Source organism: Accipiter gentilis, chromosome 12, assembly GCF_929443795.1.
Source record: "Accipiter gentilis chromosome 12, bAccGen1.1, whole genome shotgun sequence".
Lineage (NCBI taxonomy): Eukaryota > Metazoa > Chordata > Aves > Accipitriformes > Accipitridae > Astur > Astur gentilis.
Window position 1 is genome coordinate 31577038 of NC_064891.1, and position 20873 is coordinate 31597910.

The window sequence follows — 20873 nt, forward strand, 5'->3', positions numbered from 1 at the left end:
GCAGGCAGAGTGGCCCCAGTCCTTTCTCCACCAGCATGGTGGCAGAGGGACTTGGGACCAAGAGTTGTTTCCGTGCTGCCTGTACTCCTGCAGTAGGCTGAATTACAGCAGTGGGACTCATCTGCCCCCTCTGCCTGAATTTGCCTTTATTTTTTGTATCTTGTCAGAGGAGATAATAGATTTTTCCCCCTCAAAAGTCACTGAAGCTATATATATGGCATAGCTGGTCTATGTAACAGGTGTCTTTCTACATGCCAGGCAGTTTTGCCACTTTATTAGAAAGAGACTGAGATTTCCAGGTAGGTTTTTTAAATTTTATTTTTCCCTAAGAAAAGAGACAGTAAGTACTGTATGTCTTGTTTGCAGTAACGGCTGCCACATGTTCTTCTTTTGAGAAGATTTAGAAATAAGACAAAAATAACCAAGACAACCCCTAACCCAAGCTACAGAATCCCAACTAATAACATTGAAAAAGAAGCTGGTAATATTGATCCCTTCTGTACTGGTAGTTAAACTTCAAAAATCAACGGAGAGGGAAGCTTAACTGGCCTTTCTGTAGTATCAGAATGCAAAGCTAAATCCCAGATGTAGAATTTTTACAGCTGTAAATATAGGGGACAATTTTCAGACAATGTTAAAATTACTGCTTAATTCTCTTTCCTTCAGGAGAAAGCTCCTGTGAGGTGCACTTGGAAAGAAATCCCTGACTGTACTAGATACACTTCTGTGCGAACCAAGAAGTAGCTTTTCAGAGTGGTATGTGGAAGAAGTGAGACCAGCTTGATCAGCAAGGACCCCGGTTCTGCCATCACTTATGCCTTGAGTAACTTTAAACATTTGTCCTGTTTATTCAGGCAAATTCACCCCTCAAAATATAAAGCTATTCCTGCACGTAAGTGCTGGCAGGATCTGGGATCAGCAACTATACAAACATTGCTCTGGCAGTGGTCTCCTGAATGTTTGTAGAAAAAAATATTAGGCCTTGGTCCTCTAAGATACCTAGGTAAGAAATCCACGTTGCTAAATATCTCTGAGGTTCTGAGTGCCTAGAATGAGTGCCTGGTATTTTTAACAAAGTAAGACTTCAAGGGCCTGGCTGTGCTTCTAGCCATGTTCGTATTTCCTCCTTGTTTACTTTTAGCCATTCAATGTTGTTCTTCACCTGCTCAATTGACTGACTCCTGGGCAATTCTCCTGCCCCAGCATTAGGATACTTCTCAAAGAAATTTTCCATCTGGAAAAGAGAGAGAAAAAGAATTGACATGAAGCAAATAATGCTGCTATTGGGCAAGCGGCTTTTTACAGGGACCTGGTCAAGGGCAGTTTTGGCTGGGAGTGATATTTAAGCTCAGGCTGGTAGCACTGGGATAGTTCTACAGTCACTCATACTGCTTTACACATTTAGAGGATAAAAAGTCAAGTTTCCTGGCCAGTAGATTGTTAAATATATTGACTTAAAACCAGGAGAAGTGCTGTCACCATACCTGCCAAAGCTGGAGCTCAGTGTTGAATGTTTGGGTGATAGTTACTAATCGACCAAGGTTTCTGTCATTGATAGTGAATCTAGAAAAACAATTTAATAAATTATGTTTGATGCAATACTGTTAAAAAAAAGAAAAGGCACAAGTAATTATCTGAAGCTTAAACTTCTAACTGTGCTGCAATAAAACAGATGCACTTGGATTTCAGCATTTTTAGAAATACTTGAAAAATAATACACCTATACAATATCTGTGCTGTTCTCAAATATGTTTACTAATGGAGTGATCTCTTCTGGGTGAGGTTTGGGTTTTTTTTAATTAGTGACTCATTGTCTCATGCTGGAAATTGGGTGTATTGCTGCTCAGCAATACAAATGCTGTCCAGTTCGCAGCTCAAGGCTTGCAAGGTATGCTCTGCTTCTGTGCCCTCACCAAGCGCTTAGAAAGGAGAAGGAAGGAGACAGAAGTCACTCAAATAGGGAGGAGCAAACCTAAAAGGTTTGCTATTACTTCCACTGCTTGTCTGTACATCTGCTGCTTGCTGTTACCACTAGAAGGAATGAAAAAAATTCTATACGCTGTCTTCTTGTTATGAAATCAATAGAAAGAGTGGATACACGACTGACTAATTTCCATGCAATAACCAAATTTCTATAGCCTTGGTAGAACTTTCTATACTTTTTAATCACCGTTTATTGGTAGTGATCATTTAGGGAAAGAATGATTTTCAAGTCAGCAGCAAAGTACTTTTTCACAGTAGCTGGATATAATTGCGTTGAAGACACTTTCAGTTTTCATTATGCAAAGTCCAGTGACTATAGCTGTGTAGTGAAAATACAGAAAAGCATGGCATATAACAAGATATACAAATCGATGTAGACCTAAAGTTTCCAATGAGTTCATTAGCGTACCTGTCAACTAAGTACTGCCAGTTAAGTCGTATCCAGTCCCAGGCCATTGTTTTCCCATAGGTGTTATACGAGATGTATTTAAGGACTGTGAACACGTCTTGGCTTTTGATGAGGCTGGTGTTGTAAATATATTTCAGATACCTAAGGGAAATGCCATAAGAGCCAGTGAGAGACTTTCATGAAAGACCATGAAAAGCAAATAGTAAGTTAACACTTTCAGTGTAGACTTAACTGATGATGATGAGAAATAATGCAATGCTAATGTCTATATTTCTCAAGTATTTACCACCACAGTCTACAGCCCATTTCCAAGCAGAATATTATTTTTGTCTACAGCATTTTAAAGGTGGAGCACACTGATCTAAAACATAAGTATCTCTTGATAACTGTATCAAGAGATAATTGTATTGAAAGAAATCTAAGCAGTTAGGCATCTCTTTAGAAAGTAAGTGGGGTTTATGTCTCTTTTATGTCTCTGAGTTACTTGAAAATGTCCAAACCCCATTATTATTCCTATATTTTAATCAAGTAGTGAAAAAAAGACTGGGTCAGTAGTCCAGCCTGTTCGGGTAGCCAAGTGCCAAAAAAGTAGTAGTCCAGGCTATAAAGATCTTATAGGGACCATGACTACACACACAGGTGGCTTTCTCACACTGAAATCTGTGCTGTTTGCTTTGGAACTCTTATCCATACAAAATTAAAATTCATTTGGGCATAGCATGCCTGTAAGTGCTGCAGTTATAATTCCAGTTACAGCACAAATGGTTTTGACTGACAGAGTGGAGGATCCCTCAGCATGCATGTTCTCAGGGAGATGAATAGTGTGGTCATGGCTTCACAGCAGCAGCTGCAGAAGGACACCCTTAAGCTGTTGTGTGCTGCAATTAAGTATTGTCTTCTTTTTTCCTATATGTAGGGGACGATTTTCTCAATCTGTTTGCTCTTTTCCTCTTCCTTGTCATTTTAATAGTAAATTAAGAGGCAAGTTCTCCCTGCTTTAGGGGGAATTTTTTATTTTCTGCAAATATAGGCTGATCTAGCTAATTAATTCATGTCTTAATCGTGTCAGCAATTAGTCATTGAATGGCTTTAGATTATGGCTGTTGTGGTCACAAGAATTTAGGAATACAGCTGCCTCCTGCTACTAATTTAATTACTCTAACTCTTATGTTTACTCTTCCTGAATCTCCTATACTTCCTTGTTTCATCTTGTTTCAACTCGGAACTCTTCCAGGCAGAGACTGCTCCATCTTATGGTATTTAGATAGGGTTCCGACAAAGTGGTGAATGGCCCTGGTGAAGATATTTGCCTGCATCTCCTCTACATGATATAATTGCATGCAAAGTTATCAGATAAGCTTAAAGGAGCTGGTGTGTCTATGCAGGGCGGCAGCCTGGAAAGATGCTTGCCCAGTCTGACAGCTGGACCAGCCTGGGGCAGTATCCAGACTCCCCATCACTGCCATGGTGGCATGAATACATCATTTCTGGTTCCTGCCCAAGTACCTCTGCACTTCAGGGAGCATTGTGTCCTCACATGGATGCCTTCATAGCACTCTTCGTAATGATTGCTCAAGGTTGTTTGCCTAATTTTGGGTACTTGGAAGGCAGACACCTAGTCTAGGCAAACTCCCTCTGTAGCCAACGGAGGGTGACTGGCAACACCCAAAAGCAATTCTTCCCATTGATTTTAAGTTCCTTTCCTGGTCTGGAATAAACAGTGCTCTGGAGGTCCTGCCTCCCTTCACTGATTATAGAGGAAACATAGATGACTAATTTTCTCCTGATGCTTAACTATTCGGCAGCTAAAATTACACAGGGTGAAGCACTGTTGGAAAAGCTGAAGGCTGTTGATTGTGTGCAGAAGCTACCATGTGTTCGATATCTTTCCACTAAAGGAGCAAGGCTTTTTTTCTACTATAGTACAATCTCAGAGGGGGGGTGTTAGATAAATGGTCTTGAAAAATGTGTTGCATTCCTCATGCTGTAATCTGACAAAAATGACAGCACAGGAGAAAGGAGAGGGGAATGAGCAAATGGTGACCAGTTGCTTCTGTGGCGAAAGAAAAATCTTTGTGTGTTTAAATCACCTGTCCAAAAGGGTGATGTTCTTCACTGATGCCAGGCCATACAGGAGCTTTTCTTTTTCTTGTGCTAATGAAGTTTCTTGGTATTTCTTGAACATGTAATTCCACGATGACTCATTGCCCGAGTTCTGCATCCCATAGCGATATACTAGGAGTCGGAGATTTGCAGGAATGCTAAAATAAAGAAACAGTACTTGAATGTTCTTTCCCCTTTCCTGCTTGAGATCTATGGCCAAGTCACATGCCGTGTTCTTCACCAGCCACAAAAGCCATGAGCACTCACGTTTTTCCTTGTAGCCATTGCTCGAATAGTTGAGAAGCATTGTTCAGAGATTCTATGTCATCCATACTGCAGGCAAAGTCTAGAACAGATGCACGAAGAAGCCTTTAAAAGAGAAAGAGAGATGGAGAGAGGGATATTTTCCTACTGCTTAGTGTTCTTTGAATCTATCAGTAATATGAGAACGAAAAAAAAACCCCATTGTTCAACCTCTCCAGATGGCTTCCAAAATCATTCCAGCGCAGTTGATCCACAATGGGTTTTACCAGGTAGCGGAAATATTCCTGAGGTAGAAAAAGAGGATTGGTTACTTTGGTAGATTTCTTTAAATAACAAAATATTTGTGTTCATAGTTTATTCTCCTTAATTTTTCCCAGAACTAGCATCTCTTAAACAACAAGGAACACCAACATGCACATGCACATGCACAATCTTTCCAGATCACCACAGCATGCTAAGTCGGAATGCTTGCAATACTGATGCGCAGACAGGACAAAGGCAATCTGCTTCTTTCCAGCCTTGTCTGTGCTCCTGAATGAAGGTTGAGGTACAGCAAGGACACATTGCCACAACTGTTTTCCAGAGATAATGCTGAGTTCAGGACATACTTATTTCAGTGACCATTAAATCATGTTCAGCATGGTAGGTCAACTAACACACCTGCTCCCTGCCACATTGAGATATAGCCATCCTTCGTGCTGAGGACAGGTGTCAGAGATTTTGCTGCCCTATACATGCTTTACTGGATGCAGGACAGCCTTGACTAACAAATGTCTGTACTGTGACTTATGGTGATGGATTATAAGAATAATTAGGCACAATTTCTTTCCTCGAAGTGCATAGTCCTGAATTGAGAATCCAGGTAATTCAGAGATCAGTACTAAGCAGTTTTCAGCACTTTTTTTTAAGAGTACTGTAACAAAAAGTATATACTGATAGCTCAGCAACATTGAAAATCACTTGAACTTCAATATTATTGCTGTTACAGGTCCTGAGCTGTCAGATCCAGTGGTCCCGTGCAGGAATGTTTTTTTTTGCTTCATCACCTGAAACCGAGGATAGAGATTTGTGTCATCTTCAAGCATGTTTGCGAGGTAAGTTACAGATGATATAACTCGATGCCAGGGTAAATAGTCTGTTTCATTTGTTAGGTATTTTGTGAGCTCCAGGGGAACAGTGTAATTCACGAGTCCAGGTCTGTGGAAGGAGAAAACATAACTTCTGTTATTTTAATGAATTTGAAGAACATACTTCTTTAAAGAGATTAGAACGCTATTTACTTTAGAAGGTCTGAAATAATAAATTTTGAGAGGGTGAAAATAGTCTGGAATGTAACTTGGGAGGTGTTTTCAAAGAGACCACTGAAGATCACTGTTGATCAATGCCTAACCACAGGAGCTCTCACTGTCATGAGGAGGCTACTCACAGTGTGCCCAGAAGTGGGTAGCCCTCAACTGACTGCATTAATTCCCGGAGACATCCTGAAAGGCTAGGGTGATTTAGACTTACAGGCTGTCACAGGAGGTCGCCTAAAGTTTATCTGTATCAGCATGGCCGGGTACAAGAGCTAGAAGTTTCCAAGCAAGTTTCTAAACAAGATAGCTGAGGTGGTAACTTCCTAATGCCATGCTATGCATTGTGGGCATGTCTCTGATTTTCTGGACACCTAACTTCTTCTGGAGTGCTTCTATTAATGTTACTTAGGTGTTTCTTAGTTACTTACCCCTTTCTAAGACCTGTGTAATTAAAACCCTCTTTTTTTCTGCCACTGAACTGAAGGGCAGCATCATTCTTGACTGCATTGGTACTGCAAGTTGCCAATGCATGCTTGAATTTGACCCTTTTGGAGGACAGTATAAGCCAATAAACAATTAAGACTTGTAACAAATTCAGAAATTTTCTTTCAACCACCTGAGTTGAGTTAATTGTAGTTAACAGGCAATGGAAAGTGAAAAACTTGTGTTGAAACATCTGCAGGGAATTAGTTTACCTTGCTAAAGAAAAGGCATCATCCAAAATCCCTGCACGGTCAGCAGCTGAAAAATCCTGTGTGAAAAGAGGAAAAGAGTGATCAAGAATATATACAAACCTCTATAAGAGACCCACCAGACGGGTTAATGTTATGACACTCACTTTGTGGTTGCTGACCAGAAGAATGCTTAACCTGGCCCAGCTTTGACTATCATAATTCACCCGATAGAACCCAATGTGGTCTGGATTAATGTTCGCAAAAGTATTAGGAGGTGATGCTATTGTAATTCCTGCAAAACAAACAAACAGTAATCAGTTTGTGCATTTTATATGACACAGAACTCACTGGAGATTCCTTGACTCCAAAAGTAATATGTGTTTTTAATGAATTTCAAAATAAGATCCAAACCTTAATTTTATTTATTTATTTTTTAAGGGCCATGAGTAAAGATGAGTTATTATAGACTTTAAGGAGCGCCAGCACTTGTCTTACAATAATGAATTGTGGTAATTACTTAGGCCAGCTAGTTTGTTAAATTTAAAATGGAGATCATTGTGATTAGGGTTAGGATGGTGAAAATTAGCGTCATTGTAAAAAGTAAAAAATTGCAAAGAAACGGTACTTGCAAATATCTCTTTTAAAAGGTTTTTCACCCTCATGATTACTATTAGTTTAAAAGTTCTCATATTTTTCCTCCATTTGTTTCATTTTTCAGTTTATTTCAACTAACTTTTTAAGGGTTTTCTTCCCTGTACTCCTCCCTGATTCAATTTTTGTAGCTATAAATAAAGGAATCACAAAATCAGCTGAGACTTTACTCAAGCATTCATGTTTAAGGAATTTCCCATTTAAAATGAATGCTTGAAAAATGTTCCTTTCTCAGAAGCTTGGCCTGGTCCAGTTGGTGCTGCTAGTTATGAAAGTTTATCTATTGCCCATTGAAAGCAGTGGTATTCAATCTGCAGTTTGAGGGTGGCTGGAGTTAAAAGCAATTTTCTCTTTGCATTATCCATACGAAGTATTTCAAAAGGCATTTTTTCCCTACAGTTGCTGTTTACCCTACTAGCCAAGATTTTTATGGATGTAGAAGTAAGCACCTAATCACGCATTTGGAGACTTTGTCAAGTTAATAGCCCCTTGCAGCCCACCATAATGTCATATGGAAGTTAGAGAAGGAAAATTTCTTTGTCTTAATCTTTGACTTGTAGCATGACATAAGACTTTTTTGTTTGCTTTTGCATGGATACTAGAGGCAACCAGGTAAAAAAAAAACCAACAAACCCCCCCCCCCCCAGAACAAAAGACAAATTACTTTTAAAATAGGTAACATTCAAACAAGTACAAGAAGACAAGAGCTGATTGTGACAGTTCTGAAATTCCAACATGATGAAATTTTAAAACTCCAGAAGTCCATACTTTTTTTCTTCCCCCCCCCCCCCCCCCCTCTTTTTCCCCATTTTTGGCCACTAGAGTTATAGAATGAGAAATCCAGATTTGACCGCATAATAGAACAATCACAAAAAATACCCGTGTAGGTTTTTCCTCATTCCTGAAACCAGCATCAGAAAACGTGTGTAATCATTCATAGCTCTTTTTCTTTGATTGAACTTAGATTGCCAGTTTACCATGCCACAGATGCGTTCATCAGCCTCTCACTTCACCTCTTTTCTTAGACTCGACAAAGGGCATATCTAAGTCCCATTGATTTTAGTGCATCCTAATTAAGAGTATGCTTAGATGCTTCCTTGAATAGGACTGGATTTAAACACATGCTTAAGCACTTTACTGAATTGAGCCTAAACTGACATAATGTGTGTATAGGGGAAATAATCATCTTATTGTAGAAATGACTACTAACTTCACCACAACCAAGCTGTGTGCTGGTTCCTGGATCTGAAAACTGAAAAGCATGAAAGTTAATTCTGTATTTTATTTCTTGTTAAGGACATTGAAAAGCTTTATCTGTTCATTACTCTTAAAAGAGAAGGGGAATTTTACCTGCAGGATCTGATGTGTTATAGAAAGTATAATTTGTTGAACTCCCAAGTCTCCATTTCACTGGTATATTCCATTTGTAACTGAAATTGTTTAAAGGGAAAGAGAATCAAATGACATTTGAAACCAAATGTTAAAAATAAAACTCCAATGTATCTTTTTTATTTGTTTTAATGCTTACATATTGTTTTATGAAGCCAATTGTGTGCTTATGTACATATATGTTTACCAAATATCCCTTGTAACAAAACACAGTGTTTTACCAATAGCTGTTGTTTACGTAGTACAGATGTTTCTGTGCTATGATACTCTATTCAGGCAACAAAATGTAAGATATTGATGTGGTGTGAGTGGGGCAGTTATATTCCCTGAAAAACAAAATATAAGGCGTGAAATATCTGAGCATGTTCATGCTCTAGAGATAGGGAATAGCAGTAGCTTGTCTTAATACTTTGTATTTATGAAGAGTTCTCAAAATGCATCTGGTGGACTGAGCAAGGGAGCAAAGTAAGATTTTGTCCAACTTCCGATGTTGATGTATTAGTCAAGTTAATAGTTCATATGATACTCTGTTAATGATGTGCCAAAAGTTAAGTCTGAAAGCTGCACAATTTATCTGGTTTTGGTTTGGGGTTTTTTTGGTGTTTTGTTGTTGGTTTTTTTTTTAAATCAGTGATTTTCTGAATGCAATCTTCACCTCTTGGTGACTCTGTATGCTAGAAAGGGTAAAAATCACCCATAATCATACAGAGATCACATAAATGAATTTCCATTGTGCTATCCTGTGTGGCTTATTACCACAGCTCTGGAACATGCAGCCCTGCTAAGCTGTATCTTCATGTCATGTCAGTTAATAACCTAGCAGGGTACAAAACAATTAATTTAGCAAAAAATGATTATATGTGGATGGTTGGTACCAGTGGTAATATTGATGTGTCTAGGTCTTTGTGCAGACACCACTTAATCTTTGCAACGCTGACTTGAAATAAGTGGTTAAGTATTATGAAATCTTTTTTACAGATGTGAAAACTGAAAGAGCTTAAGCAACCATTGCGATACAGTCAGTAGGACCTTTTGCCTTTTCCAGCCTATTTTCCTTCTCCAAGACAACCCTAATTCCTTAATTATAAAGCACTGGGAGCCAAATGTGACCTTTTCTCTTGCTTTTCAATTCCTTGAATACCTTCATTGGGTATGTGCAGGCTCCCCAGTCTGGGGCATGCCCAGGATGAAGTTGAGACATTTGGGCTGGGAGGGAGCCATGGCACAGCCTGATCAAGACTGTGACCAGGCAGTCAGGGAAGTAGGATGGCGGAGCGTGCCATGAGCATACCTGCACAGCCACCTGCATAGGGCTGCTAAAATTATTAAGCCCTTTTGAGCAGTCAACTGCTGTTCCATGTTAGCATATTACAGTCCATCCCAGGGAGATTTTTCTTCTGTCTTAAATGCCCTGGTGACAAGCGCCACAGGAAAACCTGAGCCATCTTTACAACCCTGGATTAAGTGGATGGTCATTAACTTCCAGAAAATACCAAAATGAAGGCTATGGTATCTCCTGCTGCTTCCAGGAAGAAAGACCAGTTATTGTTTTGTATCGTCTAAACAAAAATATCTTACCAGATTTATATACTTCTAGTTTTTACTAGTTCTCTTATGGAGCTTACTGCCATGGGAATTTAGAGAGGTTATTGTTTGGCTAGAAGCCCCAGTATTGTGGTTCCCCAAGAGAAAGCCCATAAAAGATGATTTTTTTAAAAAAACCCTCTGGTTTTGTAAATGCATTTAATGGGGGGCAGGGGGGATTTTACTTAGTTTTCTTTATATGTGCCTGAGCTTACATACATAATTACTTTTCCTGAGCATAAGGTACAAGAGCTGTGTCCTGTTAACTGTGCATATTGAGGACATGTTCCTGACATGCTATGCTGTAGCTACATATTTGCCCAGCAGCACTATTTTAAGAGCACAGGTTTTTGAACTTCCATTTCTTTTAAGTGTCAGCATGCAGGAGAGGACTCTTTCAAGCCAAACAAGCTTGAAACAAGCAGGCAGCTGAGGAGACTATCCCTACAGGGTTCAGAGAATAAAGCATACACCAGGCCTGGAGTTTTCACTGCTTAAATCAAAATCCCACAGCTGGACATGAAATAGGCCAGTCCCATCTGGGATAGGATCTCTTCAGGAGCTTCCTCAACCCCATCTGTGAGGGTGGAAGGAGGAGGTATTGATTTTCAGTGGACTGACTTCTAGGTAAGAGAGTAAGTCTGTCCCAGGATAGATAATGTCAGCATTATATTACTGCATTTTATTTTGAAGTAATTGATAAAACCTACATATTCAGAAACAAATTCCCCTCTCACTTTGGGAATAGTAGGGGCAGTGCACAGCTCAGCTTCTTGACAGGTTAGAGTAGGAGCAGTGCTGGGATTTCTGCTCAAGAAATGACAAATGGCAATGTACTGTAAGTCTTGAAGTCAAGCAAAAGTAGGATTCCTGATTCTGCTACCTCATAGCATAGTGCAGTAAGGCAAAATTTTTAACACAAAGAAGTATTTTTGCCTGAATAGTCTGTAATACCAGCCTTCAGATGGCACAGTACTGCTGTTTGCAGCTAGCGTTACTTCAAAAGCTTGCAAACTTTTCTGCTTATATTGGGAGAAATACAATGTTTCAAAGACAAAGGTAATTATCCAAACTCTTTTGACACCTGTCCTAAACTGCCAATACCATGGGTCTTCTCATTGGTCAATTTTTTTCTTTTTAAACAGAAGGAAATGAAGTGGCCACAACTGTTTCTTCATTTTCTCCTTCTTGCTTTTTGTATTAAAATAACTAGTAGAAGCTAATGGAAAATTGCATTTGGGTAGATTTAGTTCTGGTTTGTACAGGCAAGTTTTACTGGTTTAATTGATTGGGCTAGTTCAGGGAATGAAAGCTTCCTAATATGGGTTGATTTGAATCTCTCTCACTGAAATGGTAGCAAAGTTGTATTTTGCCTCAAAATTGGGGCTGGCTAAGAATATACACAATGCCAGTTCTGAACAGTTATTCAGCTGGTTAATGCCATGGTGCAGCTGAGACATTTTTCTGTGCAGGTTCACCAACCCACATGTAGGGTTCATCTCCTCCCAGGTCAGTCATCTGTTAATTAACAAATATGCTCCTATAGATTACCCCCCCACACACACATCTTGAATAGGGTAGATGAATGCAGCTGTCTGTCTGGCCACGTAAGAGCCCCAAATGTCTAACTTTGACTAGATAACTGTGTTTTAGATAGGTAAAATTAAGCAATACCATCCTGAGTTAAATAGGGAAAAAATAGCTCTTGATGATTAATAACATTAATACATGACTAGTTATTTCACAGTAACTCATGTTTTTAAGACATGTAGAGAAGACCCTGTATTGTATGTGAAGACCCTGTGTTGTATTATAGATCCTATACCATATGGGAAAAGGAATAAAATATTGTGGTATAAAATACCTAGAACATGGTGTCTGATTTCTGGACAGAGACAATTTTGTGTCAGTTTTCCTTAGTCTGGCAGACTATAATTTGCAGTGGTTCAACAGGTGACTTGCAATCATTTGAGCTGTCTGTGTGTGGACATAAGATTTTCTGAGAGACCTTGTCAAATTCTACTCTGCGGTGTTGGAGAAAGAAACTCTGAGACAAAGGGCTGATGCTGGCCTAAATTTGAAATATTTGTATCCAACTTCCTGCTGGTTTCTTTTTAAAAACAAATCCTGAGATTAAGTGTAGCAAGAATGGGTATAACACTGCCTACTGTATGTCAGCTGAAGAGAGTACCTGTACAGTATTTCTACCTACTTTGGATAGACATTCACAGCAGGAACTTACCCAAGATCAGAAGGAGGATGAGAAGCATTTGCACTGGGATCCAAGAGAAAACGTTTCTGTGTGAATACTGAATTATTTCCCATCTCCAAAACAGGGTAGCCCATCTGCCTAGTCCATGTGTCCATGACTTCCTTCACAGGTTTATTACTTGCCTATGGATGATGGGAGAAAGTTGCAGTGAAACAGCAAATTCAGTCCAAAGAGTTAAAAAAAAAAAAAAAAAAGTATCTCTGATATTGAGAGAAACAAGAGCAGAAAGTGGCAGAGGAAAGAGCAGGTTCAGTACAAAAAGTACTCCGTTAAATCCTTTTATGGTGCCTGTCATTGAAAGAAAGAATGAGCTGGAAACTTGAGCACGGACAGAGGAAATGAGAAGTATATGGGCAGGAGACTGACCAGTAGCATGGACAAGAAATACTGGGGAACCTTTGAGGCCCCTTGCATGCTCTAAGGTCTCTCCATTTTTTTCTGAAGAAATAACTGAACAGGATAGAAGGGACATAAAGAAAATTTTCAAAGCCAGAAGTCTCTTTGCAGTATGCCCTGTTTTGAGAGGGAAAGGAGGAGCCAGTATTAACCACCAGCAGCTGCACTAATGTAAAATTTGATCCATTCTGTGGACTGTGAACCTCTATCCTAGAGACTGGAGCTGGAGAAAGCTGCCACTGCCTCCCCAGGATGCCACCTGTGAGTGAAGGGAGCTGGGGTCATTGTTCCCTTCTTCAGATGAGGTAGATGATGTGAAGATGCAGGGCACCAGAGAGACAAAGCAGGAAGAAGTCCTGTTGAGCAGGAAGAGGTCTGGGACCAAGGAGAAGATAGGAACTTTGAAGGAGAGACAAAAGTGCAACTTGGGTTGTGTGGGTGTCCACAGTGGTGGAAGGAAAGGAAATATCATCAGGCGAAGAACCTGGTAGTATGCAGGTGGGCTTTTGGGGGTAATGAGATAGGTGGAGAGAAACAACCCAGTCTCAAGCAAAAGGAAAGATCAGAAAACGGTGGCACAGACAATGACCCAACTGGGACTCAGAAGATAGAGACAGAGATAAACACCAAAATTACTTGGGAATGGATACCGTTGAGAACTTTCAAACAGCTAAATCTGGTTCGAGATAAGGGAGAGTACGAGGTGTATGTGTGTGGTGGATGAGGGGTGTTTTCACCCATGAAATGAGTTTGAGTTGCGGGGGGAATGTTTCAGTAGCAGGCTGTTTGTTAGCAAGGCCTCCTTTCTTGCTTCGGATTCCACTTCCACAGTCTTATGCCAAAAAATGAGGAAATAATATTTATTTGCTAGAAACAATATGTGTTGGACTATGCTGGGAGGCTGCTTAGCTTGTGATCTCTGATTGACAGAAGAGCTACAGAATATAAAAAGTTTGGGAAACTGAAATCAGTGGGTAAGATATGGAACATTTATTAGCAAGGGTTTGGGTTGCTGCAAAACATACCGCTTCCAGAGCTTCCCAAAATTGTTGTGTCTTGGCATTCTGGAAATGGTGTTTCTTCAAATATGCCTAGAGAGAGGTAGAAGACTGTGAAAATACTACCAGGTCTTTCTTCTTTGCCTATGACAACAATACACATATTCAGTTGTACAGAGATGCAGAGAGTACAGATTAGTTGTACAAAGTATCTATGCGTGGATGGTAGTATTGTGAGTAGGAGGTTAAAAGGATCAATATTCAGCTGATGAAGTTCCTTTGCTTTCCAATGTATCCTGTAAGACTAAAAGTCATCATTTTCCACTGTGACTTGTTAGTACGAAATAAATTTGTACTTGAAGAGTTCTTTGTATTTTTTTTGAAAGGACACCAGCATACCCTGTTGCAAATTCATGTTTAATTTAGGAGCTTGCCTAGAAGGAGGAAGCTGTTTCAAGAGATTTCACTAGCTGTGGACTCGGAGTGGAAGTAGGGAAGCCTAGTCACCTCTAAGTTGTGATCAAAATGACTATTACAAGGAATAATGGTATTCAGCTAAGTGTTTCCACCCCCTAAACACTATTCCTATCCTTTATTTTACCTGGCTGCTTAGCGAGTGTTTTCCTACCCTGCTATCCGGATCCTCGTGATATTTAGTCAGTAGATGGTGCTGTTTGTTTCACTGTTAGCCACCGCTACCTACTTTAATGTTCTTGAAGGCTTTGAGTAGAAGGGAAGTATTAGTCTCTTGTGGACAAGGTGGCTGTATTTTCCCATCTTGTGGAACTGTCCTGATTGAATATATGAAAGGAAAAAGAAAGGAAAACACAACTGTCTTGTAGCAGCCCATAAATGTGCTCTCCAGGAGGGAGGGAGGTGAGAACAAATGTGGTAAACCTGGGCTGTAACTCTTCAGAGATGACAGATGTTGGTTCAGAGGAAAGGGCAGATAACCTTCCTCTTTCTGGGAGGGGTCCTTTCTCCCATTTTTTCTTCCATAATTTTGTAGCATCATATTTTTTCCTCCATGAGAAAGGACTATGAAGTGTGCAATATCTCCCTTTTCTGCTCCCTATTACCTCAGCTCTCTAGGGCTGGGTGCCCCTGCATCAGGGTACAGATGAGCTTATGCCTGCAAGAGTGTCCCTGCATAGCAGGCTTGGGTGGGTTGGAGGATCGTGGCTGTATGAAGCTGCAGACATACTTTACAGCTGAATGAGGGGAACCTAGCTGACAATAGGATAACAGTGGGGTAGAGGAGGTTTCTCGGCTAAAAGCTGTCATGAATTTAGGTCCTCACTGGCAGGCTATCAAATCTTAGTGCAGTTCACATTCCTGCTTCTGTGGGAGCGTGGAACTTCTTCCCCTTGATGTTGTCCACTCAGTACTGAAATGCACTGAATACTTTTGGTACTAGTACCAGGACCTCTGATATTCACTTTTTGAACAATGGCTTTGCTACTGTAACACAAGGATGGGCTGCATTTCTCGCCTGTTTGGTGCCACGCTTACCTGACAGCCTTTCTGGAAGAGGTCTGGTGTAATCCAGTCTCGAAGCATTCTGAGGATCGATGCACCCTGAGGACAAAGGGAAAGGGGAGAATGTCATTCTACACTGCTCTAACACTGGATTTCCATTCATCTAAAAAGCAACATGAGAATGAATATTTTATTAGGCAAAAATAGAAACCATCCATCTGACTAAGGAAGTGGTTTTTCTAATTCCTTCATGTCGCAGCATGCCTGCCTGCCAGAGCTTAATTCTAGATGTGAGAGTTGGTCTTTAGCTGTGACCAGATGCCCATTTCCAAGGTCAGCTGTGCCAGTGGAAGGGCGCCCAAGCCCTGCTGCTGGGGGTTACTGTCCTGCTGCTCTACCAATTTGTGTGAGCAGGGGTCCCTGTTTCACTTTGAACAGCACAAGGGTGAGGGCAGCTGGGGAACTAGCCCTGTCCAGCAGCACAGCCTGATCGAGAAAGTGACTTTGGTTGAACACTCAACAGGTAGGGAACTCTAAAAATGCTGCAAGTCTGGGGCATTACGTGTTGGAGATGCCATCTCAAGGTTCAGAATGAGCTTTGCTGAGGACTGGTGTGAGAGCTTTGGCCTCTGAAGCAGGGTAGAACTGGGATCAGAGAAGTTACTTACTTGGGTGTCACAGAAAAAAACAATTAGGATCTTGAAAGAAGAAAGAAACAAAGGGAAGACAGGAGAGAGGAGTAGAAGAGTCATGTGGAACAAAGAACAGAGTGGGCACAAAATGATGAAAAACAAAAGCAGTGCAAACCCAATCTAAAATGCAAAATACAGTTTTAGGATTAGCATGTTTTCATTTTCTGAACTAAATCAAAGGGCAGCTGAGAGCCTAATGCTATGAATGGTTTAAAAATCCAGTTGTCCCGTGAAAACAAGAATGTTATCTGAATTCTCAGTAAATCCTGTCTCCCCTATTTACATGTCTCGGAATAACAACTTGACTGCACGAGTCACAGCAGAGGGACTGTTTGAACAGATATGCCTCAAACTGCTTTCCAGACTATTGTTGCAGAGTCGAGATAGTCAGCAGATGACTCTTTTCTGATACAGTAATTTAAGGTGTTTACCATGAAATATGTTCAAAAGCAATTCAGTAAAATTTGGAACAGATTTCCATTAGTGGAAATCATAAGGCTGCTTATGATTAATGGTAATTGTAAGGCCATGTTTATGTACTAGGGTACCTCAGCTCCTCAGTTATGTCTATCAGCCACTTCTTATCTGATATCACCTCTCATAGACCATCCCCTCCCATTTATATTAAAAGCCAGAGTAGAAATATGCACTTGTGCATGCATTTGGGAACAGCAGAGATTTCTTTTGCTTTAAATTGCAATGTACAGTTAGCCCCTTGCATCTTCTACTACTGCTTTTCAGTCTCTTCCCCCTACTCTTGTCATTCCTCTATAGTCTGTGATGGAGTGTGTTTGAGAAAAACTCATCCTAACAACTGGTTATAACTGGTTATAGGAACTCCAGTGTTTTAATAACTTTCCTTTCTTTCAGCTGTTGGGGAGGTTCAGGAAAGTGACCTTGATTTGAATAGCTGACCTTGTCTGATGGGGATGTGAGGGGGAGCCTTTTAACGACACCCACATAACTTCTCCTAGGGAGGTGTAGTAATTGCCAAGTATATGACAAGATTGTATGTGGCAGAAATATGGAATGTTTAATCCCAAACTTCTTTAGCTGGGAGGTTCCAAAAATGTGGGGGTCCAAGACCAAACTTCTAGCAGAAATTATTTAAGTATCTGTTTTCTGGAAAGGTAATCAATGTTTGAACTCCAAAGACAAAAAAATCTCATTGTTACTTTAATAGAATCTTTCAGACTAAGAGAGAAGATTAAACTGGAAAAGAGGTGAGATGCAATTACTTTTTAAGAGCAGATTAAAAGAATTATATACATTAATTGTGCAGTCACCAGCTCTACTCTAATACAGCTTTCCTAGGTGCATAATGCCGTGCTGATCATACAGCAGTTAGAGTTTCCCTTACAGAATACAATGCGATGACTCCACACACCCTTAGGCTTTAGACCTAACCATTAGAGTTTTAGGATTGCAGAAACTCTGTAATTGCTTTGGTAGAACTAACAGAGAACATTCCAAATTATGCTTTATTTGTTTAGTGATGAATATTATCATGAGGAGATTGTTTTTATAAGAAAAATGCAAAAGAGAAGCCAAAATAAAGCCAAAAAGAAACAAGTTAATTTTGTCACGCATTTATATATAAATATCAACAGTAATTTGAGCTAAATCTACGTGAAGACTTTCTCATTCATTCCAAATTATATCCCAAGCCAAATTATATCCCAAGCAGACTGTTCCCAAACAATGCATGAGTCCTCAAGTGTTTTCACTTAAAAAAAAAATAAGTCCATGTAGCAATTATGTAGGCACAAAGAGATGACTAAAAGCTAGGATTTTTTTTCTCCATTGTTTTTTCAGACCATGCAAAAGTATGTCTCTTGCTTAGCTCACCACTAAAATGCATTTTGGTGCAGAGTATTTCATTTAGCTCTGTATGTTTCTTGACTTTTGTTAGTTTGATATAAGAACGGTGTTACACAATGCAGGTTTTCACATGGTTTATGATTTGACTGTGAGGCATTTATGATGCAATAAATACTGGTTGTATTGTTGGATAGAGGATTTAACAATTGAAAACAGAAAACTGATGGAAATGGATGGATCAAGTCTAGCTAATAAAAGTAATATCTACAGCTACAGACTCTTGCACAGCTAAAGCTAAAGTCAATGCAATACATACTTTATGTTTAGCTGATAATGGGAGCTTGGAGGGAAAGCAACAAGCAGGATTTAATAATGGTGGATTTTGTGTGCTCAGTGGAAACTTGTTATGGCATCAGAGAGGAAACACTGACAGAGTCATACAAGAAGCTGTCGACACAGGGTCACGGGAGATGGCTGGTTGAGGAGAGAGTGAGCAGAGTCCCAGCTCCTTCCTCACCTTGGTGGCATATGTGGTGGTGAGAGGGAAGAGGGACAGGGGTGTTTCCTCCTGTGCTTCTTCAGATTTGTCTGTTAATGCACTGAAAAAAATAACTAGAAGCAACAGTGTTGTCAGGGCAGCGCTTGAGTCAAGGGACTCCCTGGTTAGATACCAGGGAGTCTGGGGGAGACCTGCTTTGTTCCGTGTCTAAGGGTTCTCTAAGGACAAAATGGCTTTGGCTATATCTGATATGGAGGGAGACGAGCCAGCTTCAGCTTCCTAGCCTGGATCCTGCTGACCACATCAAAGTGTTGACCCTCAGCATGGCTGCTGGCCTCTCCAGTGCTCTGGACCTCAAAGCGCTTTTCCACAAGGGCTGAGCTCCTGGCTGCTGCCCCACACAGCTACCAGAGGCTGTGGGCTCAGGGAGGCCTCTGTGCACCCTGGTGGCAACAGCGGTTGGACGGCACCAGCATCCTCGTGTCTTGCTGCTCAGAAAGACCCAGGGTATTCTTCCAGTCAGTTCCAGCTGGCTTCTGAGAGAGCCTTTATAGGCACAGGTCCCCACCACCACTGACAGGGACAGTCCCGGGATGGGCAAAATCTTGTCAAATACCTAATGGTGTGTCCTCTACCACTTCCTGGGCTCCAGACTACTGTACTCCAAGTCAGTCCTGAGCTCCACAACTCTCAGTGAAATGTGGAGCTAACTTATCTCCCAGTTTAAGGCCAATGCCCTAGAGACTGGTGTAGACCATCTTTGCTATGGCTTCTTGGGTGGCTGGGATACTGTGAGCAACTTGAGACAGAAAGTTACTTTCCTGTTTTCACTGATTGGTTCCCTGCCTTGCTGTCTCAAAATAGAAGTTGTACTGCCCCGAAGGTGTGATGGGGAAGTGAGAGAGGACACCTGGACATCTGCCCTTGCATCATCTGGCCTTGATTTAGATTATGAGGCTTGACATAACTGGGCTGCATCAGCACATGAGGTGATGGGAGAGAGATGTGCTTAGTATTTGGTTTAGGATAATTTTAAAACCAACAACTTTAGTGGCAGAAGCTGCTGACACTGTGATTTCCCTGCACCTCTGCATGCTATGACCAGGTTTGCGTGGTGCACAGTGGCAGATTGAGACTCTGGTTGCACTGCTCCTCTCACAGCTGCTTTTGCCTGAATCATAACAGACAACAGTCGGGAATGTACCAGAAAAAAGGTCTGCACAGACACAACCCAAGTGGGTTAGGAGTTATGATTACGAGCTCCCCTGACTTTTATCTCCTCTCCCAAGCCTCCACTTTCTTTGCATCCAAAGTCACAACAGGAGGATATCCTACCTTACTGTAGGATATCCCGTCAAACACAGAGGTGATTTCAGCTGGAGATGACACACTGACCACAATTGGGTGGGAAGAGAGCAAAGAGTCATCCTTCATGACAGGAAGCACATCATCAATTAAAACCTGTTCGAGCTGCAAAAGAGAAGATGTTAGAATAGAATCAAAGGCAGGACTATATGCCGAATTTCACAAAATAAGTAGCTTGAACTGCAGCTTCTCTAGGGGGAGGGAGTTGGAAATGGAATGAAATTTCACCTCCTCTAAAGAAGGACTTTCAAACTCTGACTTTATGTCCAAGAGGGGAGGGACACATTTTTTCCTTAACTAAGATAAAAAGCTTTTTACAAATCCCGTTTTCCTGTGTGTATGATAACACACCCACCTCCCCCAGTAGGCAAAAAAAGAGGCCTGTATTAGCAATTTCAACAGTTGACAATATCTGCAAAGCATTATGGGGTCCTCTTGCAAAAAGAGGAGCTGGGGAGGAAGGGAAGGAGGGAGGAAGGAGGCAGGTTCACCAAGGTTTATAATTTTTTTAAAGTAATTATAATATTTTTAAAAGATTAAGTGGCCTGCAGTCAAAATCCCGTTACTTCCTAATCAATATTGACCAAAAAAGACTAAATTTCTGTTTAGTTTTCCTCTTCTAATACTCACTAGAATGGCAACATGGAAATGGTTCTAGATCTTAAATGAACATGGTGTCTAGATACCAAAAGGTCTTTTAAATTTTAGGCTCAATAATTAAAATTTTTCTTACATAGCTAGCACAACAGATCCTCTACTTCAAAGGGTAAAACAAGTGACCCAGGAATGATTTTGTTCTCAGCCTCACATAACACGGATGAGAAGAGATATTTATAGGGAGCAGGGAGGGAGACAGGGGAAGCACCAAGTAGGCACTGTCTGCTTCTAAAGTCACTAGGCTCAGGGGCTAGTAGATTTTGACAATGGGCTCAACCTATGCAAAACCTACCCTGCTTCCTTCCACTGGCATATGTTATATATTTTCTAGTAGCCAGAATC

At 40.6% G+C, this 20873-nt stretch overlaps 1 protein-coding gene across 1 annotated transcript in view; it reads right to left on the reverse strand.

The window, feature by feature from the left end:
- Positions 1-329: 329 nt before the first annotated feature.
- Positions 330-20873, reverse strand: part of ENPEP (glutamyl aminopeptidase) — a 37064-nt gene continuing 16520 nt past the window's right edge. The window contains exons 7-20 of the mRNA XM_049815401.1: positions 19845-19979; positions 15531-15596; positions 14046-14111; positions 12595-12746; positions 8730-8809; positions 6893-7020; positions 6750-6805; positions 5806-5956; positions 4970-5043; positions 4763-4864; positions 4483-4653; positions 2393-2533; positions 1485-1563; positions 330-1234 (exon numbers count right to left, since the gene is read on the reverse strand). Coding sequence (XP_049671358.1) covers positions 1085-1234; positions 1485-1563; positions 2393-2533; positions 4483-4653; positions 4763-4864; positions 4970-5043; positions 5806-5956; positions 6750-6805; positions 6893-7020; positions 8730-8809; positions 12595-12746; positions 14046-14111; positions 15531-15596; positions 19845-19979 — 1551 coding nt within the window. The 3' untranslated portion in view covers positions 330-1084. The remainder of the gene's footprint in view (positions 1235-1484; positions 1564-2392; positions 2534-4482; positions 4654-4762; positions 4865-4969; positions 5044-5805; positions 5957-6749; positions 6806-6892; positions 7021-8729; positions 8810-12594; positions 12747-14045; positions 14112-15530; positions 15597-19844; positions 19980-20873) is intronic.